Source organism: Bos grunniens, chromosome 2 (genome assembly GCF_055505025.1).
Source record: "Bos grunniens cultivar Pamir isolate PY7600 chromosome 2, Bosgru_T2T1.0, whole genome shotgun sequence".
In the NCBI taxonomy this organism is placed as follows: Eukaryota; Metazoa; Chordata; class Mammalia; order Artiodactyla; family Bovidae; genus Bos; species Bos grunniens.
In genome coordinates, this window is record NC_141166.1 from 40,980,907 (window position 1) to 41,002,246 (window position 21,340).

The 21,340-nt window shown below is 43.9% G+C and overlaps 2 protein-coding genes across 15 annotated transcripts in view; one reads left to right on the forward strand and one right to left on the reverse strand.

Moving 5' to 3' along the window:
* The window catches only part of CREB1 (cAMP responsive element binding protein 1), a 57,193-nt gene extending 55,762 nt beyond the window's left edge, over nucleotides 1-1,431 (reverse strand). For 8 of the 14 annotated variants that reach the window (XR_015143137.1, XR_015143121.1, XM_086343365.1 and 5 more), the window contains exon 1: nucleotides 988-1,124. The gene's annotated coding sequence lies outside the window, so the exon portion shown is untranslated. Of the gene's footprint in view, nucleotides 1-987 lie in introns of all 14 variants that reach the window. The other 6 variants (XM_086343414.1, XM_086343354.1, XM_086343348.1 and 3 more) reach the window with 4 other exon arrangements.
* LOC147377954 (uncharacterized) lies at nucleotides 392-18,169 on the forward strand. Its single transcript, XM_086323650.1, has 5 exons — nucleotides 392-659; nucleotides 745-1,465; nucleotides 10,102-10,315; nucleotides 11,011-11,038; nucleotides 17,975-18,169. The coding sequence occupies exons 1-4, from the start codon at nucleotides 392-394 to the stop codon at nucleotides 11,026-11,028; spliced, it is 1,221 nt and encodes a 406-aa protein (XP_086179776.1). The 3' UTR covers nucleotides 11,029-11,038; nucleotides 17,975-18,169.
* The last annotated feature ends 3,171 nt before the right edge of the window (nucleotides 18,170-21,340 follow it).

Sequence of the window (21,340 nt, forward strand, 5' to 3'; positions counted from 1 at the left end):
TTACCTTATTGAAAAGGGTTAAAACCGAAACTGTTTTCAAACATCAGCTTCCCTTTTACAAGATCCCAATAGGTTTTTAATTACAAATATATTTTTCTTAGCACCCCCTTCCTCCTCCAAAGAATGCATTTCCATGACTACTGATTTAAAAAAAAAAAAAAAGAGGGTGAGGGAAAGAGTCAAAAATTATTTTAAAAAGCGCGAGTTCTCATTACCTCATGTAAGCAGAAAAGCACAGAAAACAGCATTTTCCCAATGGGGCGGGAGCGGGGGGAAAGGGCGTGAATAAAATACAGGACGAGAGGAAAACCTTGGGTTTCGAACTTTATTGCACAAAGAGAGAAGAGGAGAGTAGGTCAGACTGAGCACCGCTTCCCCTCGCTAGGCGGGCATGGCAGACACGGAGGCTACCGGGAAGGCAGGCACCTTCACCTCCTCTGCCCTTAACTGTCGCCTTCTTCCTCCTCCACCCCCCGCGGGCACCCCGGCGGCGCTGCCCCGGCGGACTGCGGGCCGGGTCGGGGGGCGAGACTGTCGGCGGGGGCCGGGCAGGCGGCACAGGGGGCAGCGCCGGCCGGGCCGGCGGGCGGCCTCCCCCGGGGCGGCTCCGGGCTCCCGGCTCCGCGCCCGGCCCGGCGGCGGCGGGAACGCGGGCGCCAGCTCGCCGCGGCCGGCCGCCCGCCCGCACACACCCCCGGCCGCCGGCTCCCACCCCGCCCGCCGCCGGCCGCCCCCCGCCATGAGCGCCGCCGCTGGCTGCAGGCAGAGTCGCTGCCGCCCCGGCCGCCGCTGGCTCCAGTCCGCCGCCATTATTCTTTGTTCGCTGCGAGCGGCGGCGATGGTGTGGGGCTCGGGCGGAGGCTCCATCTTTACCGCGGCCCCTCCTGCGAGGGGAAGGCCCCGAGCGCGGGTGTCCGGCGCCTCCCCGTCCCCCCTCCGTCCCCCCGGCTCTCTCCGGCTCCTGCCTCCTCCTCCTGCTCCTCTTACCGGTGGTACAAGCTCCTCCGTCACTGCTTTCGTTCGCGGCCCGGATCTCGCTGGAGTTTTATTCTCTCCCCCACGTAACACACCGCGTCAAACTACACCTCCGCCGCGTCACTCACCAACACTCCGCTTCTCCCAGCCGCCCGGGCCACAGGCAGCAGCAGCCGCCGCCGACTGAGGACTCGCAGCCAGGGAGCCAGCCAGCGCCGCCCAGTGCCGAGTGCGCAGCGGCCGCGCACGGAAAAAGCCGAGCTCGGCCCGGAGGAGCTCGAGCGGCCCCGCCCTCCGCGCTGGAGGCGGAAGTTGCCGAAGACCTTCGAGTTCCTTCGGGCGCGGCGGAGGGGTTCCTCCGGGAGAGGGAAAGAGGCGGTGGGCTGGGGCCCAGGGGTGGGGAAGAGGGGGTCTGTCTACGCACCCCTGCTGCCCTCGCCGCGTATCGACGGTTTCAAACCGGCGGCGGAAATTTGCAGGAAGAATTGGGGTTTGTGTGTGGCGTGGTGGGGAATTCCCGAAGGGTGTGGACGGTTCGATGGAAACCCCCGCGCGGGCTGCCCTTGCGGCTGTAAGCGGCGGGCTCTAGGGCGGCTGCAGCGTCACGGGCCTGGGCCCCAGAGCGCCGCCGGCCCCGGGAACTTTCAAAAGCTGCAGGGACCAGAAAGACGCGCCACCGGGTCGGGGCCGCGGCTGAGCGCGGAAGCCGTGCGGAGCCGGGGAGGAAGGCCTGCTGCAGCTCTGCGGTTCCCCGAGGCCTGGGCCGGACGCTGGGATGCTAGGCCTCGGCGCGGCCCGGGGGCGTCGTGGGCCCCTGTGGGAAGGGTTTTCCGCCTTTCTGGGCAGGCCGGGAGGCTCCGCTCTGAGAATCCGCAGAGAAACCTGGCGGGCGCCGGCGGGACCGTTCAATTTGGGGGCACGGAGGCCCTGGGACTCCGGGCAGCTGGCGGAGTTTAGCCGGGCAGCGAGGAAGGCCAGGCCCGTGGGGCACACCTTCGGCCTCCGAGCCATGACCTGCCCTGACCGAGGTTGCTCTTTTGCACTTTCGAAGTGTCTTCCCCTAACCCCCCTTACTTGCCCGCCTTTTTTTTGGGGGGGGGGGTGCGGTGGAGGGGGAACCATCCTGTATTACTTTCTTTTTCACAGTTTCCTACTGCAGCCGCTGCCCCCTTTTCTTCACCACCCACTCCCCCATCCGAACCCTCAGTACTACTTCCGTTGCTTGGAAGCTGCTGATCTTGCCCCTTGAGAGGTCACCCGAGACTCGATGCTGACTTTATCATTATCCTTTTTATTTAACTCGGCAATGCTCTCTCCCGGTCTTTCAGGTCTGTTGTAATTCACTTTCAGTCGCTTAAAGCTCTGGAGAAGGAAATGGCAACCCACTCCAATATTCTTGCCTGGAGAATCCCATGACAGAGGAGCCTGGAGGGCAAGAGCCCATGGGGTTGCAAAGAGTCAGACACGAGTGAAGCAACTTAGCAGGCACGCTTAAAGCAAATGTGTCTTAGGAAGCGGAGAGGGTCCAAGTCAGAGCTCCGCCCCATACTGACTTGCTGTTGAAAGAGTTCCCTAGCCCGGTACTGTAGCCTAGTACTGTAGATCTCCTCCTACTTTCTCCTTGGGCTGAAGAATAACCTCCTTTCCTTCCGTTATTTTCAACCTTTCTTCCTCTACTGGCGTTTCTGTCTAGTATTTGAACAGCCTTAAGTCTCTCTCCCCTGGAGAAGGAAATGGCAGCCCGCTTCAGTATTCTTGCCTTGATAATCCCACAGACAGAGAAACCTGGCAGGCTACAGTCCATGGGGTCACAAGAGTCCGACGCGACTTAGCAACTAAACCACCACCAAATCTCTCACGCCTAGATTTCTGTCTTTAAGTCCCTCTCCATGTCTTACCACATGGACATTCTCTCATGACTCACTCCTCAGCCCTCTCTAGTCTAGTTTCTGTTCTTACCACACACCTGGAGCAGCTCTGAATTGTCACAGACAAGCTTCAGGCCTCTGCTTACAAGACCTTGTTCTGGCATCTTACTATTGCCCACACCCTCATCCACATATGCTCTTGTCTTAAACTCTTGTTTTCCTCTTAACTCTCTGGTTCTTTAACAACCCGCTTCTCCTCTAGCCAACTGTTAAATACTGGAATCCTGTTGAGCTTCACCTGCTTCTGGAGTCCCACCGTATATGCTTTCCTAGGTGGTCTCCTCCTCTTCTGTTCCCTTCAGATACCATATGCAAAAGACTCCAGCTCAGAGCTCAAGCCTAGATCTTGCTCTTGAACTCTAGATTCATATTTCCAAGTGCTTTTGCTACACTTTCATCTGGATGACTTGGGTGTGCCAAACCCCTCTTCCTAATAGCCCTTGGTTCAGTAAAGGAAATCCTATCCATCTACTTAGTTCAGAAACCTCTAACACACATCAGAATCACCTAGACCTACCTTGAAAGAATAGGATTTGTGGCTTCTCTCTGTTCTTATGACCACATTTCCATCCCACTCTAAGCTAACTTCACCTCTTGCTGGAAGTTCTGAGCAACTAGCATCTAGGTCCTACAAAACTGGTCTTGGCTCATTCCAATCCATTTGCCATACTGCAGCCAGAGTAATTTTTAACAAATACAAATCTGATCAAGTCACTACCCTGATTGAATTCCTTCAGTCCTTCCCTTTGTTTACTGAACACAATCTGAGTCCTTATCGTGAAGGCCAGGCCCTCCGTTATCCAGGCTTGTGTTCTCAGCCTCGCCAATGATTTCTCTAGCTATCTGCACTCCAGCCATGTCTTTTATTTTTCCAAACTCTTTTTCTCTTGTTCTCTACTGTAGGCTCTCACCTCAAGGTATTTATACATGCTATTCCCTTTCCTTGAAAATTCTTTTCTGTCACCCACTCCTCCTACCTAATTGTAACTTAGCACTTTCCTGATTCATCATTCTTGGAATTATTTGTTTACTGTCCATGTAATTCTGTGCAGGTAGTGACCAAGTGTGCCTCGTTTGCCACCAGAGTTTCTCTCCTCCCATCCTCAGCACAATGCAGTGGTGTTCATCAAGTATTTATTGAACAAATAATATCTCTGTGGTCATGGCAAAATTTCTTAATATTTTAGGATTCAAATCCTGGTTCAGCTGTGTGACTTTGGGCATGGTCTTCCCTCCTGCACCTCAGTTTTCCCATCAGTGAAATGGTGGCTCAGGCGGTTAACTGTGTGTTTACAATGCAGGAGACCCGGGTTCGATCCCTGGGTCGGGAAGATCCCGAAGAGAAGGAAATGGCAATCCACTCCGGTACTATTGCCTGGAAAATCCCATGGACAGAGGAGCCTGGTAGGCTGCAGTCCATGGGGTCCCTAAGAGTCAGACATGACTGACTTATGGTAATTAAATGAGATCATTCATGGAAAGTGTACTTGGCACAATGACATGTAACAAGTGTCAATTAAAATGTTGCCCATTATTAGATTTATTTATATATCTCATCTTTGTGTCAAATACACTTTCAAAATGTAGCTTACCTTCTTGTTCTTCTTACCCTGGCACTATACATGATACCAAAATATTGGGATTATTTGGGGCTTCCCAGGTGGCTCAGATGGTAAAGTATCTGCCTGCAATGTGGGAGAACCTGGGTTTGGATCCCTGGGTCCAGAAGATCCCTTGGAGAAAGGAATGGCAACCCACTCCAGTATTCTTGCCTGGAGAATCCCATGGACAGAGGAGCCTGGCAGGCTACAGTCCATGGGGTCATAAAGTTACTCATAGCCTATACTTATGACTCAACAAATATGGTAATTTTTAATTTTAAAATTTCCCTGCATTCTCCTTTTCTGTTCGCACTGTGAACTCACTTAGGCCCTACCTCTTCATGTCTTAGTTGCTTTGCTAACTTCCTAGGTGCTTTTTAACTGCAGCCCCACTTCCCTGATTCACCTCTGCCCTATGGTCAGATCGGTGAGCCTCCAACAGTCATTCAGTTGTATTTTGTCCTTGATGTCAGCTCCCCTGACCTCTGTTCTTACCTGACCTCGTTAATTCACTTATTCATTCAGTCATCCAGTCATTCAAGTGCATGTTATTTTACTAAACACTTTGGATATACTTCAGATTTGAAATGTAGTCTTCTAATTTCATGTATTTGCATATCCATAAACCATAGAAATGAACTAGAATCATCCAACTTTAGCATCCATTTTTATCTCTGGGACTTGAAAGCTACTCCCATTCATGACTTAATTTTTCAATTGGAAAACAGGGTTAATGAAAGAGAAGAGCACATGGGTGCAAGTGGACTTAGAATAAGGCAGATGAGATGATTGTAAAAGGCTTCAAGGAGAAAGTGGTATCTGAGCACTTTTTTTCTAACCACCACTTCCTTTTCCTGTTATTTTTCTCTCTTGCTTCCGCTGTTGAACCTAATTTTTACCCTCACTGTGAACTCAAGTTCCATGAATCCTGCTTGTTTTAGTTCATCACCTCTCGTGACTTAGTTTGTTTTTCTATCTAACTCGAGGGCCATGATGACCTATTTTGTTTATTCTAAAAATAACTGTTGAGCACCTACTTTGTGCCCTGTACTATAAAACTGGAGCTATAGCAATGAATAAAAGGTTGTTTCTGCTCTCAAAAGTACTGCTTTCAAAGATACTAGAATAAAATCGTCAACTTCTCCAGTATCTGCTATTTATCTTTTTTGTTCACTCGTTTATGCCCTCATCCTGTCTTGTGATTGCAAATACAACACCTATGCTGATTAACTCTCAAAATTATATCTTTTCCCCAAATCACTCTCCCAAACTCCAGACTCCATACTCCCAACAGCTATCCACTCATGCCTTCGCTGTTGTCTTAGGATGTTGTCTTAGCCTTGGTTCTCCCAGAAAACAGAATCTGAGGCAGAGGCTTCTGTGCTCCTATCTTATTAGGGAGTACCGTCCTGGGGAAATGAGGGTAGGGAAAAGAAGTGAGTCAGGAGAGAAGGTTAAGATTCAATCAAAAAATGCTAACACTATCCTCCTCTGGAACATATACACAGTTATGTTTTGTGTGGGCACCAAGCAGACCTTTGTGTGAGACGTGGGGCCTGAGCATGAGGCAAAGCACTATTGGGTGGTTACTGCCTGAGATTGGGTGGCCATGGCAATAGGGACAAAATAAGTTGCAAATCGTCCCACAGGCAAGAAGGCCAAGAGGATCTTAGGTGCTACAGAGGTGTCTAATAGACATCTAAAGCTCAATATGTCCAACACTGAGCTGATTTCCCCCTCACATCTGCACCTGCAGCATTTTCCATCTTAGTTGCTGAGGTTAGAAATCTTGGAATGATTCTTAATACCTTCTTTTCTCTCTTATTCCACATCTATTCTTGTAGATAATTCTATTGGCTGTACCTTCAAAATATATCCAAAAACTGACTACTACCTCCACTGCAGGTACAGGTGACCTGGATCTGCAGTACCTTCATCTCTTGCCTGGATTACTGCAATTACTTCTTAAGAAGTTTCCCTACTTCTCCCCCTGCCACACACCAGCTATGCTTCTACCTTAGCACCTTGGGTCTGTTTCAGTGCTTAAAATGTTTTTTCTAAATTTGAAGATAGCTGACTCCCTCACCTCCTTCAGGTCTTTGCCCCAATGGCCACTTTCTCACTGAGGCCTTGCTCATACTGTTTAAAATTACAATTTGACACCTACCTCAGCCACCCCTATTTTTCCCTATAGCAGTCATTATCTTCAGATACACTGTCTGTTTTACTACTTTTTATGTTCATTGTGTATTGGTTCCCCTGCTGATATACACATTCTAAATAGGAGTGTCTTTGTTTTGTTCACTGATGGATGTCAAACACTTGAACCATTGTTGTTGTTTAGTCTGACTCTTTTGTCATCACATGAACAGAGGACAGGCTCCTCTGTCCATGGAATTTCCCAGGCAAGAATACTGGAGTGAGTTGCCATTGCCTTCTCCAGAAGATCTTCCTGACCCAGAGATTGAACCCATGTCTCCTGCATTGGTAGGTGGATTTGTGAGCCCCCAGGGAAGGCAAATGGCACCCCACTCCAGTACTCTTGCCTGGAAAATCCCATGAATGGAGGAGCCTGGTAGGCTGTAGTCCATGGGGTCGCTAAGAGTCGGACATGACTGAGCGACTTCACTTTCACTTTTCACTTTCATGCACTGGAGAAGGAAATAGCAACCCACTCCAGTGTTCTTGCCTGGAGAATCCCAGGGACACGGGAGCCTGGTGGGCTTCTGTCTATGGGGTTGCACAGAGTGAACACGACTGAAGTGACTTAGCAGGGAAGCTTATCTATAAAGAAATGACCTAGATGTCCCCATACTAAGCAGTTAACTATTTAATTCAAAGTTTGTCTCTTACATGTACACATACCTCTTTTACCATTAAATGAGAACTATTTATTTAGTTGTGGTTCAGTCACTAAATGGTTCTAACATATCTAAACATCTAACATTACATATCTAACCATCTCATCCTCTCCCATTCCCTTCTCCTTTGGCCTTCAGTCTTTCCAGGCATCAAGGTGTTTTCCAGTGAGTTGACTCTTCGAATCAGGTGCCAAAGTATTGGAGCTTCAGCATCAATCCTTCCAATGAATATTCAGAGTTGATTTCCTTCAGGATTGACTGGTTTGATTTCCTTGCTTGTCTGCATCCTTTATTGAACCATGAACTTCCTAAAGGCAATGTTACGTTTTGTTGGACTTGTATCCCTAGTAATTGGAGTATAACAGGCGCTCAGTAATGTTTCTTGAATGAAGGAATGATTAAAATGGTTAGAGTTTCTCCAGCACTGGTCACAGGAGAGGTACCCTGCCCAGCTGATTAAAGCATCTGATGTACTTAGCAGTACTTTCCCTGCAGTGTAGATGGATGCTGGAGAGTCTTAATAATTGGAAACAGTAGTAAGGTAGAACTATTGTCCATGCCCATGAATTAGTCTTGTGACTTTAATTGGACTTTCCCAATAGTTTTCCAACAGAGAGGAGAAATCACTAATCAGTTACATCTGTTTGTGTTCTGTTTACCAGTTATAGTTCCCTACATAAGTTAGATAAGGTAGATTGGAAGGACTGATGCTGAAGCTGAAGCTCCAATACTTTGGCCACCTAATTCGAAGAGCTGACTCATTCATTGATAAAGACCCTGATGCTGGGAAAAATTGAGGGCAAGTGGAGAAGGGGGTGACAGAGGATGAAGTGGTTGGATGGCATCACTGACTCAATGGGCATGAGTTTGAAGAAACTCAGGGAAATAATGATGGACAGAGAAGCCTGGCATGCTGCAGTTCATGGGGTCACAAAAAGTCAGACATGGCTTAGCAACTGAAAAACAATGTAAATTAATATTTTGCGTCTTAAAATTAATCTTCAACAATAACAACAACAAAACTCTCTATTTCTACTTTCTCCTCTAGCTACTGTCCCTTTTTTTTTTTTTTCTTTTCTCTTTACAGTGAGTATCCCTGAAAGAGTTCTGTATTTACCATCCCAGTTCCTTTCTCACATTTTCTGTTAAATTCATTCCAACTAGCTCTTGCCTTCAGAATTCCACCAAAACTGCTCTCCATGTTACTTAATCCAATGGCCTGTTCTCAGTCTTTTCAGTTGACTTATCAACAGCATTTGACACAGTTAATCACAACCGCCCATGTAACTTCACTTGTTACACTTGTTTCTTCAGTATTACAGGGCACTTTACTCTCCTCTGATATTCACGATGCATTACTAGTCATTGTTCTCAATCTCTTTTGCTCACTGACCTCTTACTATTGGAGTGTCTCAGGTCTCTGACCTTGCACCTCTTCTGGTTCATGCTCTCTCCCTCAGTACCTCATTAAGTGTTATGGCATCAGATATAAATATGCTCACAACTCCCCAGTCTCAGAGTAGGACTTGTGTATCCAAGGATATTTAATAGACCTCTGAAAAGTGAGAGTCGCTCAGTCGTGTCTGACTCTGCAACCCCATGGACTGTCTATACAGTCCATGGAATTCTCCATGTCAGAATACTGGAATGTGTAGCCTATCCCTTCTCCAGTGGATCTTCCTGACCCAGGAATCGAACCGGGGTCTCCTGCATTGCAGGTGGATTCTTTACCAGTTGAACTACCAAGGAAGCCTTGGATGTTTAATAGACCTTTCCATTTTATTATACTAAAACTAAACTCCTGATCTGATCTCTCCTCTGCTCAAAAACCTTCTATACTTAAAACCTTCTCTGTCCCGGTTAATGGTAACTCCATCATTTCCACTGCTGAGGCTTACTCAGCAACTCTTTTACACCCCACATCCAATCTGTCATCAAATCCTGCTGCTGTTTCTTCAAAATATGTGACTAATTCTCCCATCCTCACTGATACCGCCTTGGTCCAAGCTGCCGTTACCTTCAATCAGGATTTCATATCAGCCTCCATTAGCCTTCATTCTCTTCTCAGCCCCGCAGCCAGGGTGATCCTTTTAAACTATGATTCTGTTCAAAGCTATCTAGTAGCTCCCACCTCACTCAGAAAAGGCTGTGATTCTTACAGTTAGGCTTACAAGACCCCATTTCCTTTCTGATCCACTTCCTGCTCTTCTCACCCGACCTTTCACTGCTCAGGCCCATTGACCACCTTGCTGTTCCTCAACACTTTGGACACATTCTCCTCAGGGACTCAAATTTGCTGTTCTTTCTGGTCAGGATGCTCCTTTGAGACGTTTCCGTGTCCTTCTCACCTCCTCAGGTCTTTGCTTAAACGTCCCCATTTCCATGAGGCCTTCCCTTATTACCCTGATGAAAATTGTTCACCCCATACCCCACCTTTGCTCTTTTGCTCTCTCTGTCTCCTTCTGGTACTTTATTATTCTCCATGGCACCTGTGACTTTCTGGTATGATATATACTTAGCTCATTTAATATGTTTGCAGGGACTTTCGTCTCTTTTTTGACTGCTATATTCTTAACATTTAGAACAGTATTTTATACATAGCTGCCATTCAAATGTTTCATGAGTGAATGCAGTTGAAATTTTGGACTTAATCTCCTGGCATTGGTTTGCATAAACAGGTCTCCCTTAGCTTGATAGCCTCTAAATGCATCTATAAATATTGTTTCTGTTTTACAGCCTGAATCATAAGAGTCCACCAAAGTACTGCCTTCTTATGGGACCTGATTTCAGCATGGTCACACTCTCTGCCATCTCTGTCTTAGTTCTATATAACCTGAAAGAGACGAAGACCTCTTTGAAGCTTTCTGATCTTCCCACGTTCAGAGTCAGAACCGAAGAACTGATCAGCAAGATTCTGGTTGCGTCTTATTTCTATTTTGAGGACCAGTTGGTAAGCTAGTAGTCTTGCTGCATTCTTGTCTTCCTTGTGACTGAAAGCAATGCCATGTAAACAAAATCAACTGACCTCTTATCCTCCTGGAAATTACAAAAGGCCAGTGGTTGGCAAATAAAACTGGTAGCAGCAATAAGTGAAGATTTATTGAGTTCTTACTTTGGCCTGGGCACTGTTTTAAACACTTTTGACTTGTTAACTAACTTAATCCTCATAATAACTTAATGAGGAAAATAGTAACATTAGGAACATTTTGTACATAAGTAAGCTGAAGCCTAAAGGGATGAAGAAAATAACCTCTCCAAGGTCTTAGAGCTAGCAAGCGGCAAGAGTGAGAATGTGAACCCAAAGCTGGCAACCTGATTCCGGAGCCTGATTTCCAGATCTGGCAAACGGATCCCACAGTGGCACTCTTAACCACTGTGCTCCACTGCCTGGTTGTAGAGTGAGAAGTAGGGGAGGGAATTTACTCTGAGAAGAAAGCAAAGTAATTATTATTTCATTAGTGTGAGTCTGATAGCATCATAGTAATACAAGCACTTTACTCTCATGTTGGTCCTGTCACCATTTCATACATGACACAAGAATTAGGCTAAAAAGTTTCCAAAATACCTTGTCAGTCTTCCTAGGTGAAGGAGTAGGCTCCTTGGCACCCTCTGTCTAACCATCCCCTTTCATTTTTGCTTTGCTAGTTCCTGCTGTGTGGCTGAGCTCTGAAGGGTATGTCATGAACTCTGAGCACGGTTCTTAACCCCCTACCTCAGACTTGCACCCTAGTCTGATTTCACTGCCTGAAGTCCATGTTTTGGTTCCCATGATGCTGGGAGGGATTGGGGGCAAGAGGAGAAGGGAAAGATAGAGGATGAGATGGCTGGATGGCATCACTGACTCGATGGACGTGAGTCTGAGTGAACTCCAGGAGTTGGTGATGGACAGGCAGTCCTGGCGTGCTGCGATTCATGGGGTTGCAAAGAGTCGGACACGACTGAGCGACTGAACTGAACTGAACTGAAATCACCTATCACACTTACTTGCCATTTTTTGCTTAATTGTCTGGTTCCCTACTAGACTAACCTCTGTGAGGGCAGCGATTGCATCTGCCTTATTCACTGCTATAACCTTAATACCTAGCATGGGGTGTTTGGCACACTGAAGGAGTTCAGTAAAAAATAATAATAATAATGAGTAAAAGTGGTATTTCTATAGAATATCTGCAATCGTGACCATGCATTAAGGTGAATTTTCTTATGGTTAGTCCATCTTTTTCTTTGTTTGTTTATTTTTTAAGTCCATTGTTTTAGAAATAGGAAAGAAAATTTTCTTTTAGTCTGCCTTCCAGCTATTGGGTTCTTATGTTATCATTACTTTGCCATAATGCTAGTTTTCAATTAGTGCCGATTTCTGCTTTAGATTCAACTAACATCCAACTGCAATGTGATTGATGGCTCCCTGAAGTCTTTCATATATGTTTGCTAATTTAAATTGAGATAACTTTTTTTGATGGTTTCGGCTTCAGCTGTACAACCAAGACACCTGATTGACTTGCACAAGATCAGACTGTAAGTTTGAGAATTGGGGTTTGAATTTAGAAATTCCAATTCTAAATTTAGCTTTTTTTTCATATGTGATGTGACCTTTCTGTTCTCATCTTTGATTCTTGTCTGTCAGTCTGTGGTTAGCACCCATATTACTGAGTGTCAGGTATATTTCATAATCTTATAAGCACCTCCTTCAAAAATTTTTTTTCCCACTCATTTGTTCTGTTTTCCACTTTTATTCATTTTCTTCCCATTTCTACTCTGCCAGATTCTCTTCCAAACAGTGACACTCATGATTCATGAAAAATTTCTGAAGGTTGTTCTAATCTCATGTATAGATTAAAGGCTTCAGTGATATTTGGTTATTTCTATTATTATTCCTATCTGTTATTTTTATCTACTTGAAAAAAGATTTGAGAAGAATCCCAGGGACTGGAAACAGTACACATACTATTTGGGCTCCTGATCAAACAAGGTGATTGAACACATATTTTTTGCTTTGCTCATTTCTGACACTCCACACTAAAGGAGTAAGAAAAGTGTAAACCCTTACGATAGACAGAATAACAGTCCCTTCATAAGTACTCCTATCTTAATTTCTGGGACCTGGGATTGTCTTATTTGAAAAAAAAAGGACTTTGCAGATGTGATTAAGTTAAGAATTTTGAGATATGGTGATTATCTTAGATTGTTTGAGTGGGCCCAGTGTAATCCCCGAGGGCTTCCAGGGTGGATCAGATGGTAAAGAATCCTCCTGCAATGCAGGAGACCTGAGTTCAACCCCTGGGTCAGGAAGATCCCCTAGAGAAGGAAATGGCTGCCCGCTCTAGTATTTTTGCCTGAAGAATTCCATGGACAGAGGAGCCTGGCAGGCTATAGTTCATGGGGTTGCAAAGAGTTGGATGTGATTTCACAAAGCTTTTTATAAGGGAAAGAAGGAGGCAGGAGAGTTAGAGAGAGAGAGAAAGAATGGAAGATGCTTAGCAGCTGGCTTTGAGGATAGAGGATGAGGTCACTAGCCAACAAATGCAGACATCCTGTAGGAACTTGAAAAGGCAAACAAACAGATTCTCCCTTAGTTTCCTAACGGGATGCCACCTGCCAACACCTTGATTTTAGCGGACTGAGACTGATTACGGACTTCAGACCTCCAGCATTTTAAGATAATAAACTTGTGTTGTTTGAAGACATTTCGTTTGTGATAATTGGTCACAGCAGCAATAGGATACTTCTACGACCCCTCAAGGACAAAGGAACAGAAAAGCTGATAACAGCAGTTGAGAGAATTCAATGCATGCTTAGAAGATAGGATGAATGGAGGAAGGGCAACTGACTTAGCAGAGTTGGGAAGCTGATACCTAAGCCTGCAGAAGGGGTATTGATGAAAAGGAAGCAAATTTGCCCGACAGGAAGCCAGAGTTCAGGGGTTAGTGGCCGTGTCTGCTTTATGCCATTTGTAGAGCCTGGGAAAAGAGCATAAAAAGAGGCCTATGGAACATTTGTCCAAATATTTAAAAGTTATAAACCCAGCTAACAAACTGCTAACTAAAGTATATTCAATCCTTCTTTCTTGAGAAATGAGGAGAAAGGACCTCCATTTGGGAGTGCTCCAGTGAACTTGAGGGAATTGTCCAGCATGAAAGAGAGAAACCAACAAACTATCCAACCAACTAACCAACAAACTAGAAAGTCTGACATGTAAAAATGTACTGAGATGAAATTTAAATGAGTCATAGAGAGTTTTGAATTGCCAATATATGCTTAGGAAACTAAATGAAAAGAATAATACAATTATTAACTCCAGGGAAAACAAAAGGTTTGGTAGGAGAGGAAAAGTAATCATAGTTATTACATGACTCAAATCTAACTGGTATACAAGGTCCCAATAATGTAAATACTCATGATTAATCTAATTAAAGTTATGATATATAGTGAAAGGAGCATGTATGTTGTGGATGTGCAGAGAAGGAGGAGAATAAATCCTCATTTCCATAATGAAAATAAATAATGCCTAAAACAGAAATATCATGTTACCACAATTAAATATATGTGTAGAGATATGGAGGTCAATACCAAAGAACTAGCTAAAAAAAAAAATCAGAGTAGCTGTCCCTGGGGAACAGTAAATATTCAGTGAGAAGGTTGTTGACTCTGCAGACTTAGAGCATATTTAACTTTGATGAAACTAAAATTTTTATTTAAAAAAGAAAAAGATGATTTTAAGATAAATATTGAAGATTCCATCCTAGATTTCAAAAACATGAGCATTAAGATTGAAAGATACTCAGGTCTCTTGAAAAAGGCCCGTAACAAAGCACATAACCACGAAATTTTAGAGCAGCCGTTAAAAGCCTCTGGGAGTGGGTGAAGATACACACAAAGGACTGTAAATAAAAATAACAGTGGTCTTCCCAACAGCATCATTGGGAACTAGAAGGCAATGTCTCCGTGCTTTCTGATTCAGAGAGAAAATTATTTCAAATGCAGTATTCTATTATTTTCAGACATATTAGATCTTTGCCTGTTATAGACACTTTCTCAGGAAGCTACTGGAAGATAAATTGTCAAAATTAGAGCGTAAAACAAAGGAGATCTAGGAAATACAGATATATTCATCAACTCAGGCTCTGATGCAGTCACAAACAGTGCCAAACTCTCAATGGTTTACAGCGTAGGTTTATTTCTTTTCACCCATTGTGCCCGTTGTGTAGTTCTGCTCCTTTTCATCATCATAATTGGACTCAGGCTGGCGGAGCATTCTTTATCTGTGAAATTGCCAGACTTGTGGCAGAACGAAAAGAGATGATAGAACTCTCTCTTAAGTTTCCACCTTGGAATGTCACATGTCATTGGCCAAAGCAAGTCACACGGTCACTTCTGAGTTTAACAAGGCAGAGATGGAAAATCCTCCCATCGGATGGGACGTCACAACTCATAACCAAGCCTGACATCAATGGGGTGAGTATAATCAACCCCAAGGCAGGAGCAGCAAATATTTTGAACAGCATTATAGTGTTTCTCAAAGGGTATCCCTGCATAGAAGAGAGGCAGAGGGAATACCCAGGTCAGCAGCTGTGAGAAGAAGAGAGCCCCAGGAGGAAAGTCAGGCTGGGGGGACGGGAGGTTGGCAATGACAGCTCCCCTGATAGGTGTGATTGTTAGACAGCTGCCACTTTGGGTAGGTACTGAAGGGGAGAGGTGGGGTAGGAGATGGCTGCTTTCTCATCAACTTTTTTGGTATAAAGTGAATTTTAAAGAAATATATAGAACAATTATTTTATATATATATTTAAATTATTTTTTAAATGGATAGAAATTTATCTTTACTTTGATGTGCTTGTGTGTGCTTCTGTGATGTATATGTGTCCCATGTTTGTGAATAGGTGTGTGGTTAAGACAATTCTTTTCAGACTGTAGTTCAGAATAGTTTGTTATCCATCTGCCACAAGGTAAGTACAGAAGCTGAGAATAAGCTTTTATAAACTTTAATAGCAATTTGACAGAGTATTTTATGCCTGTTGAAATCACTAATACAAAATTTGGGGGCTTATATTTTGTATATTTTTAAAAATTTACTTTTCTAGTAACTCATTTCTACTGTAATTTATAAAAGCTTGCAGTAGACTGGAAATTTTAAAATTTGGTCCTTTACCATAGAGTGTTTTAGAAGCTCTGATTTAGACTATAAAGGATGAATATATTTGAGAATTATTGTGCTAGAACAATCAGCAAATGACCAATGCCATATTTTCTGATTATCCTTCTTCCTCTGCAATTACGCATATGAGAATTTTATACAGAAAGAACAGAAGCAGATTGAGGTCAGCATTTCCCATCCTTCCACAGTGAAGTTGTTTATGGTATTTTCCTCTTCCTCCATTTTGCTCTCTCAATAAAGCACCTGGAAAGAGCCCAGAGAAAACAGCGATATTTTTCCAAGAAGCTGTGGGAAAACAGCATTAGTAACCCTGAGAAGGTGGAAACATTTGACTTTCTAAGGATAACAGCTTTCTTTTTTGCAGTCCTGTCCAAATACTGCATTTTTGGCTACACTACTCTCTTACTAGTTATAGCAGTCACATATCTACAGCATTCACTTCAGTTCAGTTCCGTCACTCAGTCGTGTCTGACTCTTTGCAACCCCATGGACCGAAGCACTCCAGGCCTCCCTGTCCATCACCAACTCCAGGAGTACACTCAAACTTATGTCCGTTGAGTCGGTGATGCCATCCAACCATCTCATCCTCTGTCATCCCCTTCTCCTCCCGCCTTCAATCTTTCCCAGCATCAGGGTCTCTTCAAATGAGTCAGGTCTTCACATCAGGTGGCCAAAGTATTGGAGTTTCAGCTTTAACATCAGTCCAAAAAGATAGGTTTCTCTTAACTTTATAACTGTCTTACTGGATTCTTAACTCCTTCCCCTTTAGGTTTTATGCCTTTGCTCCCTAATGCTTATTCAAAGAAAGCAAAGCATCCACACAAGATGTCTTTTGGGGCTTAAAAACTGATGCTTTACTGTGCTGAAGTGAAATATAATTTATCATAGGATGTACTTCAGAAGTATCAGAGCACATTTCTTCTCTAGAAGAGTTAACATTTCTTTCAATATATGAATAAAAAGGGTGAAGTGGTCGTTAACTGCATCAGTCTTCATGCTGATGTTCACGTGCATCTTGATAAAACTTTTCTGATCTCTGTGATAATTGTGGTTTAGTCATGTATGTAGTCTTGGTGACACTGGAAAGCAACGCAGCTGACTCACGCCCTCACAGGAGTTGTTATTACCTAAACTCAGGTACTTCCCTGGGGGCTCAGATGGTAAAGCGTCTGTCTACAATGTGAGAGACCTGGATTCAAGCCCTGGGTTGGGAAGATCCCCTGGAGAAGGAAATGGCAATCCACTCCAGTACTCTTGCCTGGAAAATCCCATGGACAGAGGAGCCTGGAAGGCTACAGTCTATGGGGTCCCAAACAGTCGGACATGATTGAGCGACTTCACTCTCACTTTTCACTTTCACTTAAACTCAGGTACAGGATACAGCGGTTCAAGCCACACCCTAGGAGGCATCCCCTCTCTATATAGTGGAATTGTACTGGAGGTGAGCTTAATGGTAGCAGTTCCCGTATCTCCTGAAACTATCTGTATCATCTGGTTGTGTGTTCAGATATTTCAGATGAGTGGTTCTCAGGTTTTCTTTTTCACAAATAGACCATTTCCATCAGTAACATCAAAAGATGGAGTGGGGAAGAGACACTATTTTCAAAAGTTCCTCCCACCTAGGCTTTTACCCCTTCCCTCTACAAGGAATTTAGATGAAGTTACTTGTTTGAGTTTGTAAGGATGATGGAGGAGAGAATAAATCTTTTCATCTGTACACATCCTAAGGCTGCAGATGAGAATAAGAACCCTTAAAAATTTCAGTGTCATGATTGTCAATGTTGCTTCTGTGTAGACAGCTTTTAGCAAGGAGTCTAATCCAGTCAGCTAAAATCTAATGTTTTAGTATTTGACACACTTTTTTTTTTTTTTTTCCTAAGGGACCTGTCAAAAATGACAGTGATTTGGTATAGGTTTCTGTAAATTGCATTAACAACAGTGTTGCTTCTTCTAGGAAATATCTTATTGCCAGCTGAACTTAGAGCACATTCTTGCTCATCCCTCCCCTGCACAAGCAGACTTTATACCATTAGGGTCTTGTAGTTGCAGATCAGGAAAAAAAAACTTCATATCATCCTAATCCATTGGTTTGAGCAGATATTGTCACAGTTCTGAGATGCTGTTAATATAAGAGGTCCCTTAGTGCACATAGTCTCAAACTATGAATGAGGGTTATGCTGCTGCTGCTAAGTCACTTCAGTCGAGTCCGACTCTGTGTGACCCCATAGACGGCAGCCCATCAGCCTCCCCCGTCCCTGGGATTCTCCAGGCAAGAACACTGGAGTGGGTTGCCATTTCCTTCTCCAACCCATGAAAGTGAAAAGTGAAAATGAAGTCACTCAGTCGTATCCGACTCGTTGCGACCCCATGGACTGCAGCCTATGAGGGTTATAAACGTCAGTAAAATGGGATTGAATTTACTAGAATTTGGTGTGTTTATAACTCTGGTTTTTATTCTAGGTTCACAGAGGCTCCCTAACTAGACTGATCCTTTTCCAAAATGAACTACGTCCTTTTTTTCCCCCACTCCCTAACCCCAGTACAAGTACCCTGTGTAGATTCATGTAATAAATCTGTAAATGTTATTGTTTAATATATTATTGACTAATACTCTGTAAATGTCAATGAACATTTATTCTACAGTATGTTGCTAAATAGTTTTTGTAACTGTGGTTTTTGAGCCCAGCCAGTACCATGCTTTGGTAACTGTGTGTCAGAATTTGTTTTTGTTTTTTTTTTTTCCTGGGAAGCCGGAACTGAATCATCTTCAGGACTTACATAGAACCTAGTCTGTCATCTTTAGTCCAAGATTAAACAAACAGTGTATGCTCTTGTGGCCTATGTGATACAAGGTATCAAAGAGTTATCAAAACACCCTCTGAGTGGCTCACTGCAGCCCAAGAATGTTTACCAGAATGACCCATAATCCAGCATGAAGCTGAAGGAGTTGAGAAAACACCCACTTTTTCTTTCCATCAGGGCCTGCCCTGAGTTGTCACTGCATTGTCAGAGCTTGCTGCACACACAGAAAACCTGGCATGTGAGAGGGAGTAGATTACCCATTTGTGTGTTGTTTCACCAATTAGACTGTAAGTGCCTCAAGGCAGGGACAGTTACTCATCCCTTTAGCCCTGCACCTCCTTCTGTGCTTGTTTTTTTGTTTTTTGTTGAAAAAAAATTTATTTATTTATTTGGCTGTGTTAGGTCCCAGTTGTGGCACATGGGATCTTTAGTTGTAGCACTTGAGATCCAATTCCCTGAGAGCTCAGTTCCTAAAGAATCCGCCTGTAATGCAGGAGACCCCGTTTCAATTCCTGGGTTGGGAAGATCCTCTGAAGAAGGGATAGGCTACCCATTCCAGTTTTCTTGGGCTTCCCTGTGGCTCACCTGGTAAAGAATCTACCCACAATGTGGGAGACCTGGATTTGATCCTGGGTTGCGAAGATCCCCTGGAGGAGGGAAAGGCTACCCACTCAAGTATTCTGGCCTACAGAATTCCATGGACTGTATGTCCATGGGGTCAACAAGGGTTGGACATGACTGAGTGACTTTCACTTTCACTTTCCCAACCCAGGATCAAACTGGAACTCCCTGCATTGGGATCACAGAGTCCCAGACACTGCGAAGTCTCCCATGCCTATTTTTTGACTTGAAAAAGGGAACCAAACAAAACCCCAAACCCACACAAAAGACTGGAATTAGAAGTCTATGTGTAGCAGAGAGAGCAGCTGGACTTGGGATAATAAATGCAGCAGGCATCTAAGACCCATGCTAAAGATTTCCTTCTTAAAATTCTTAAAGGTGAGGAATTATTAAATAGGAAGCTGATGATTTTTTCCAAAGGGGAAAAAGTAGCAAAGCACAAAGATTGTATGGGACACACAAAAGACACATAAGTTTTCTGCACTATTTTGGGCATTCTCTTAAAAGGAGGGAAATTGGTTACTACTTCATAGGATTGTTGTGAGAGTAAAAAAAAAAAAAATTCCATGTATAGCACTTAGCACTGTCCCTGGCTCATTGTGGCTAGTAAGTATTAGTTATTTTTAATCATCATTATTTCCTTGTATCCAATTTAAAGATATTTTTTTGTGTCACTAAGAAAAGCATTGCCCATTAAACTATTACATGGTGATTTCTTACCACTGAAGTTACTTTCTATTTTTTGAAAATTTAGTCCTATCTAGTAGATTTTTAAAATCATATTTTATTCTCAGGTCATGTATAAAGAGGTAAATGTAGATAAATCATTTGAGGTGTTTTTAGATTTTTTTCATGTTCAGAGTCTAATTCTTCACCATCACTTTTAGATTCAAAGACATTGATTTCTGTGTTTTTCCTCACAATGTTGTCTCTGATATCAAGTGTTGGGAATTTGAAATGGAGCACTTCTAAAATGTGCTGCTCTGCTGAATCCCAGATTTTCTTTCAGAGTGCTGACACCCACTCTCCTTGTATTTATTCCATCTTACCAGAAACTGTCAACAGAACATTTTCAGACAACAACCAAATTCATGTTCTTTCATGAATTCCTGCTCTTCACATACTAATCTGCCTCTTCTATGGTCTTCCCACATTGGTTCCTGATACCTCCATTGTAGTAGTTGCTCAGGACAAAATCCCTGAAGACGTCTTTGGCTCTCCTTTGTTTGTTATCGGGGCTTCCCTGGCGGTCAAATGGTAAAGAATCTGCCTGCAGTGCAGGAGACCAGGTTCAATCCCTGGGTCGGGAAGATCCCCTGGAGAAGGAAATGGCAACCCAATCCAGTATTCTTGACTGGAGAATTCCGTGGACAGAGGAGCCTGGAAGGCTACAGTTTGTGGAGTAGCAAAGAGTCAGACATGACTGAGCGACTAACACAAGGATTACACCCGACTCCTTCCCCCATGATGCTAAATCCAAAATCTGGCTCTCATCTGCCCCACTTTATGCTACTTCTCTTGCCTGAGGCATCCTCCTCTCTTATAATTACCTCCTAACAGGTTTTTCTGCTCCTGTCTTGGACCCGCTACAATTTTATTCCCCACATAATGACCTGAGTGAATCTTGCAAAAATAAGATCATGTCTCTCCACTACTTAAAGCCCATCAACAGTTCCCCACTTCACACAGAGTAAAAGCCACAGTGTTTGTAATGGCCCACAAGCTGCCATCATTGATGCTCCCTGCTTTGCCTCTCTCTTCCCCTCCTATTCCCTTCTGAGGCATTTTGCTCCAGATTCACTGGCCTCCAAGCTTCTTCTCAAACTCACCAAGCATTTTCCTGTGTGAGGGTCTTTGCTCTTGTTCTTTCCACTATCTGGAAGCCTCTTTTTCTGGGATCTGCAAAGACTTGAAGGAAGTGAGTTAATTCCCTCACCTCCATCAAGTCTTTGCTTAAATCCTGTTCTCACAGAAGAGAACATGAGTACTCTTATATATGGTTCAAGTGCTATAACTTGAACCTTCTTCTGTGCCCTAGTCCATCCCAGCCCTCTTAACCCGCTCCGTGTTTTCTTTTTCCATATGTTTTTGTTGGTCAGTTGCTAAGTTGTGTCCAACTCTTTTGCAACCCCATGGACTACAGCCCGCCAGGCTCCTCTGTCCATGGGATGCCATTTTCTTCTCCAGGGGATCTTCCTAGACCTGGGATTGAACCCACATCTCCCGCATGGGCAGGCCGATTCTTTTACCACTGAGCCACCAGGGAAGCCCTTTACTTTTCCATAGCACTTATCATTATAGCATACTATAAAATTTACTTATTATAGTTTATTTATTGTGTATTTTTCCTCACAAGGGTAGGCATCTTTGATTTGTTCACTGATGTTTCCCAGATGCCCAGAA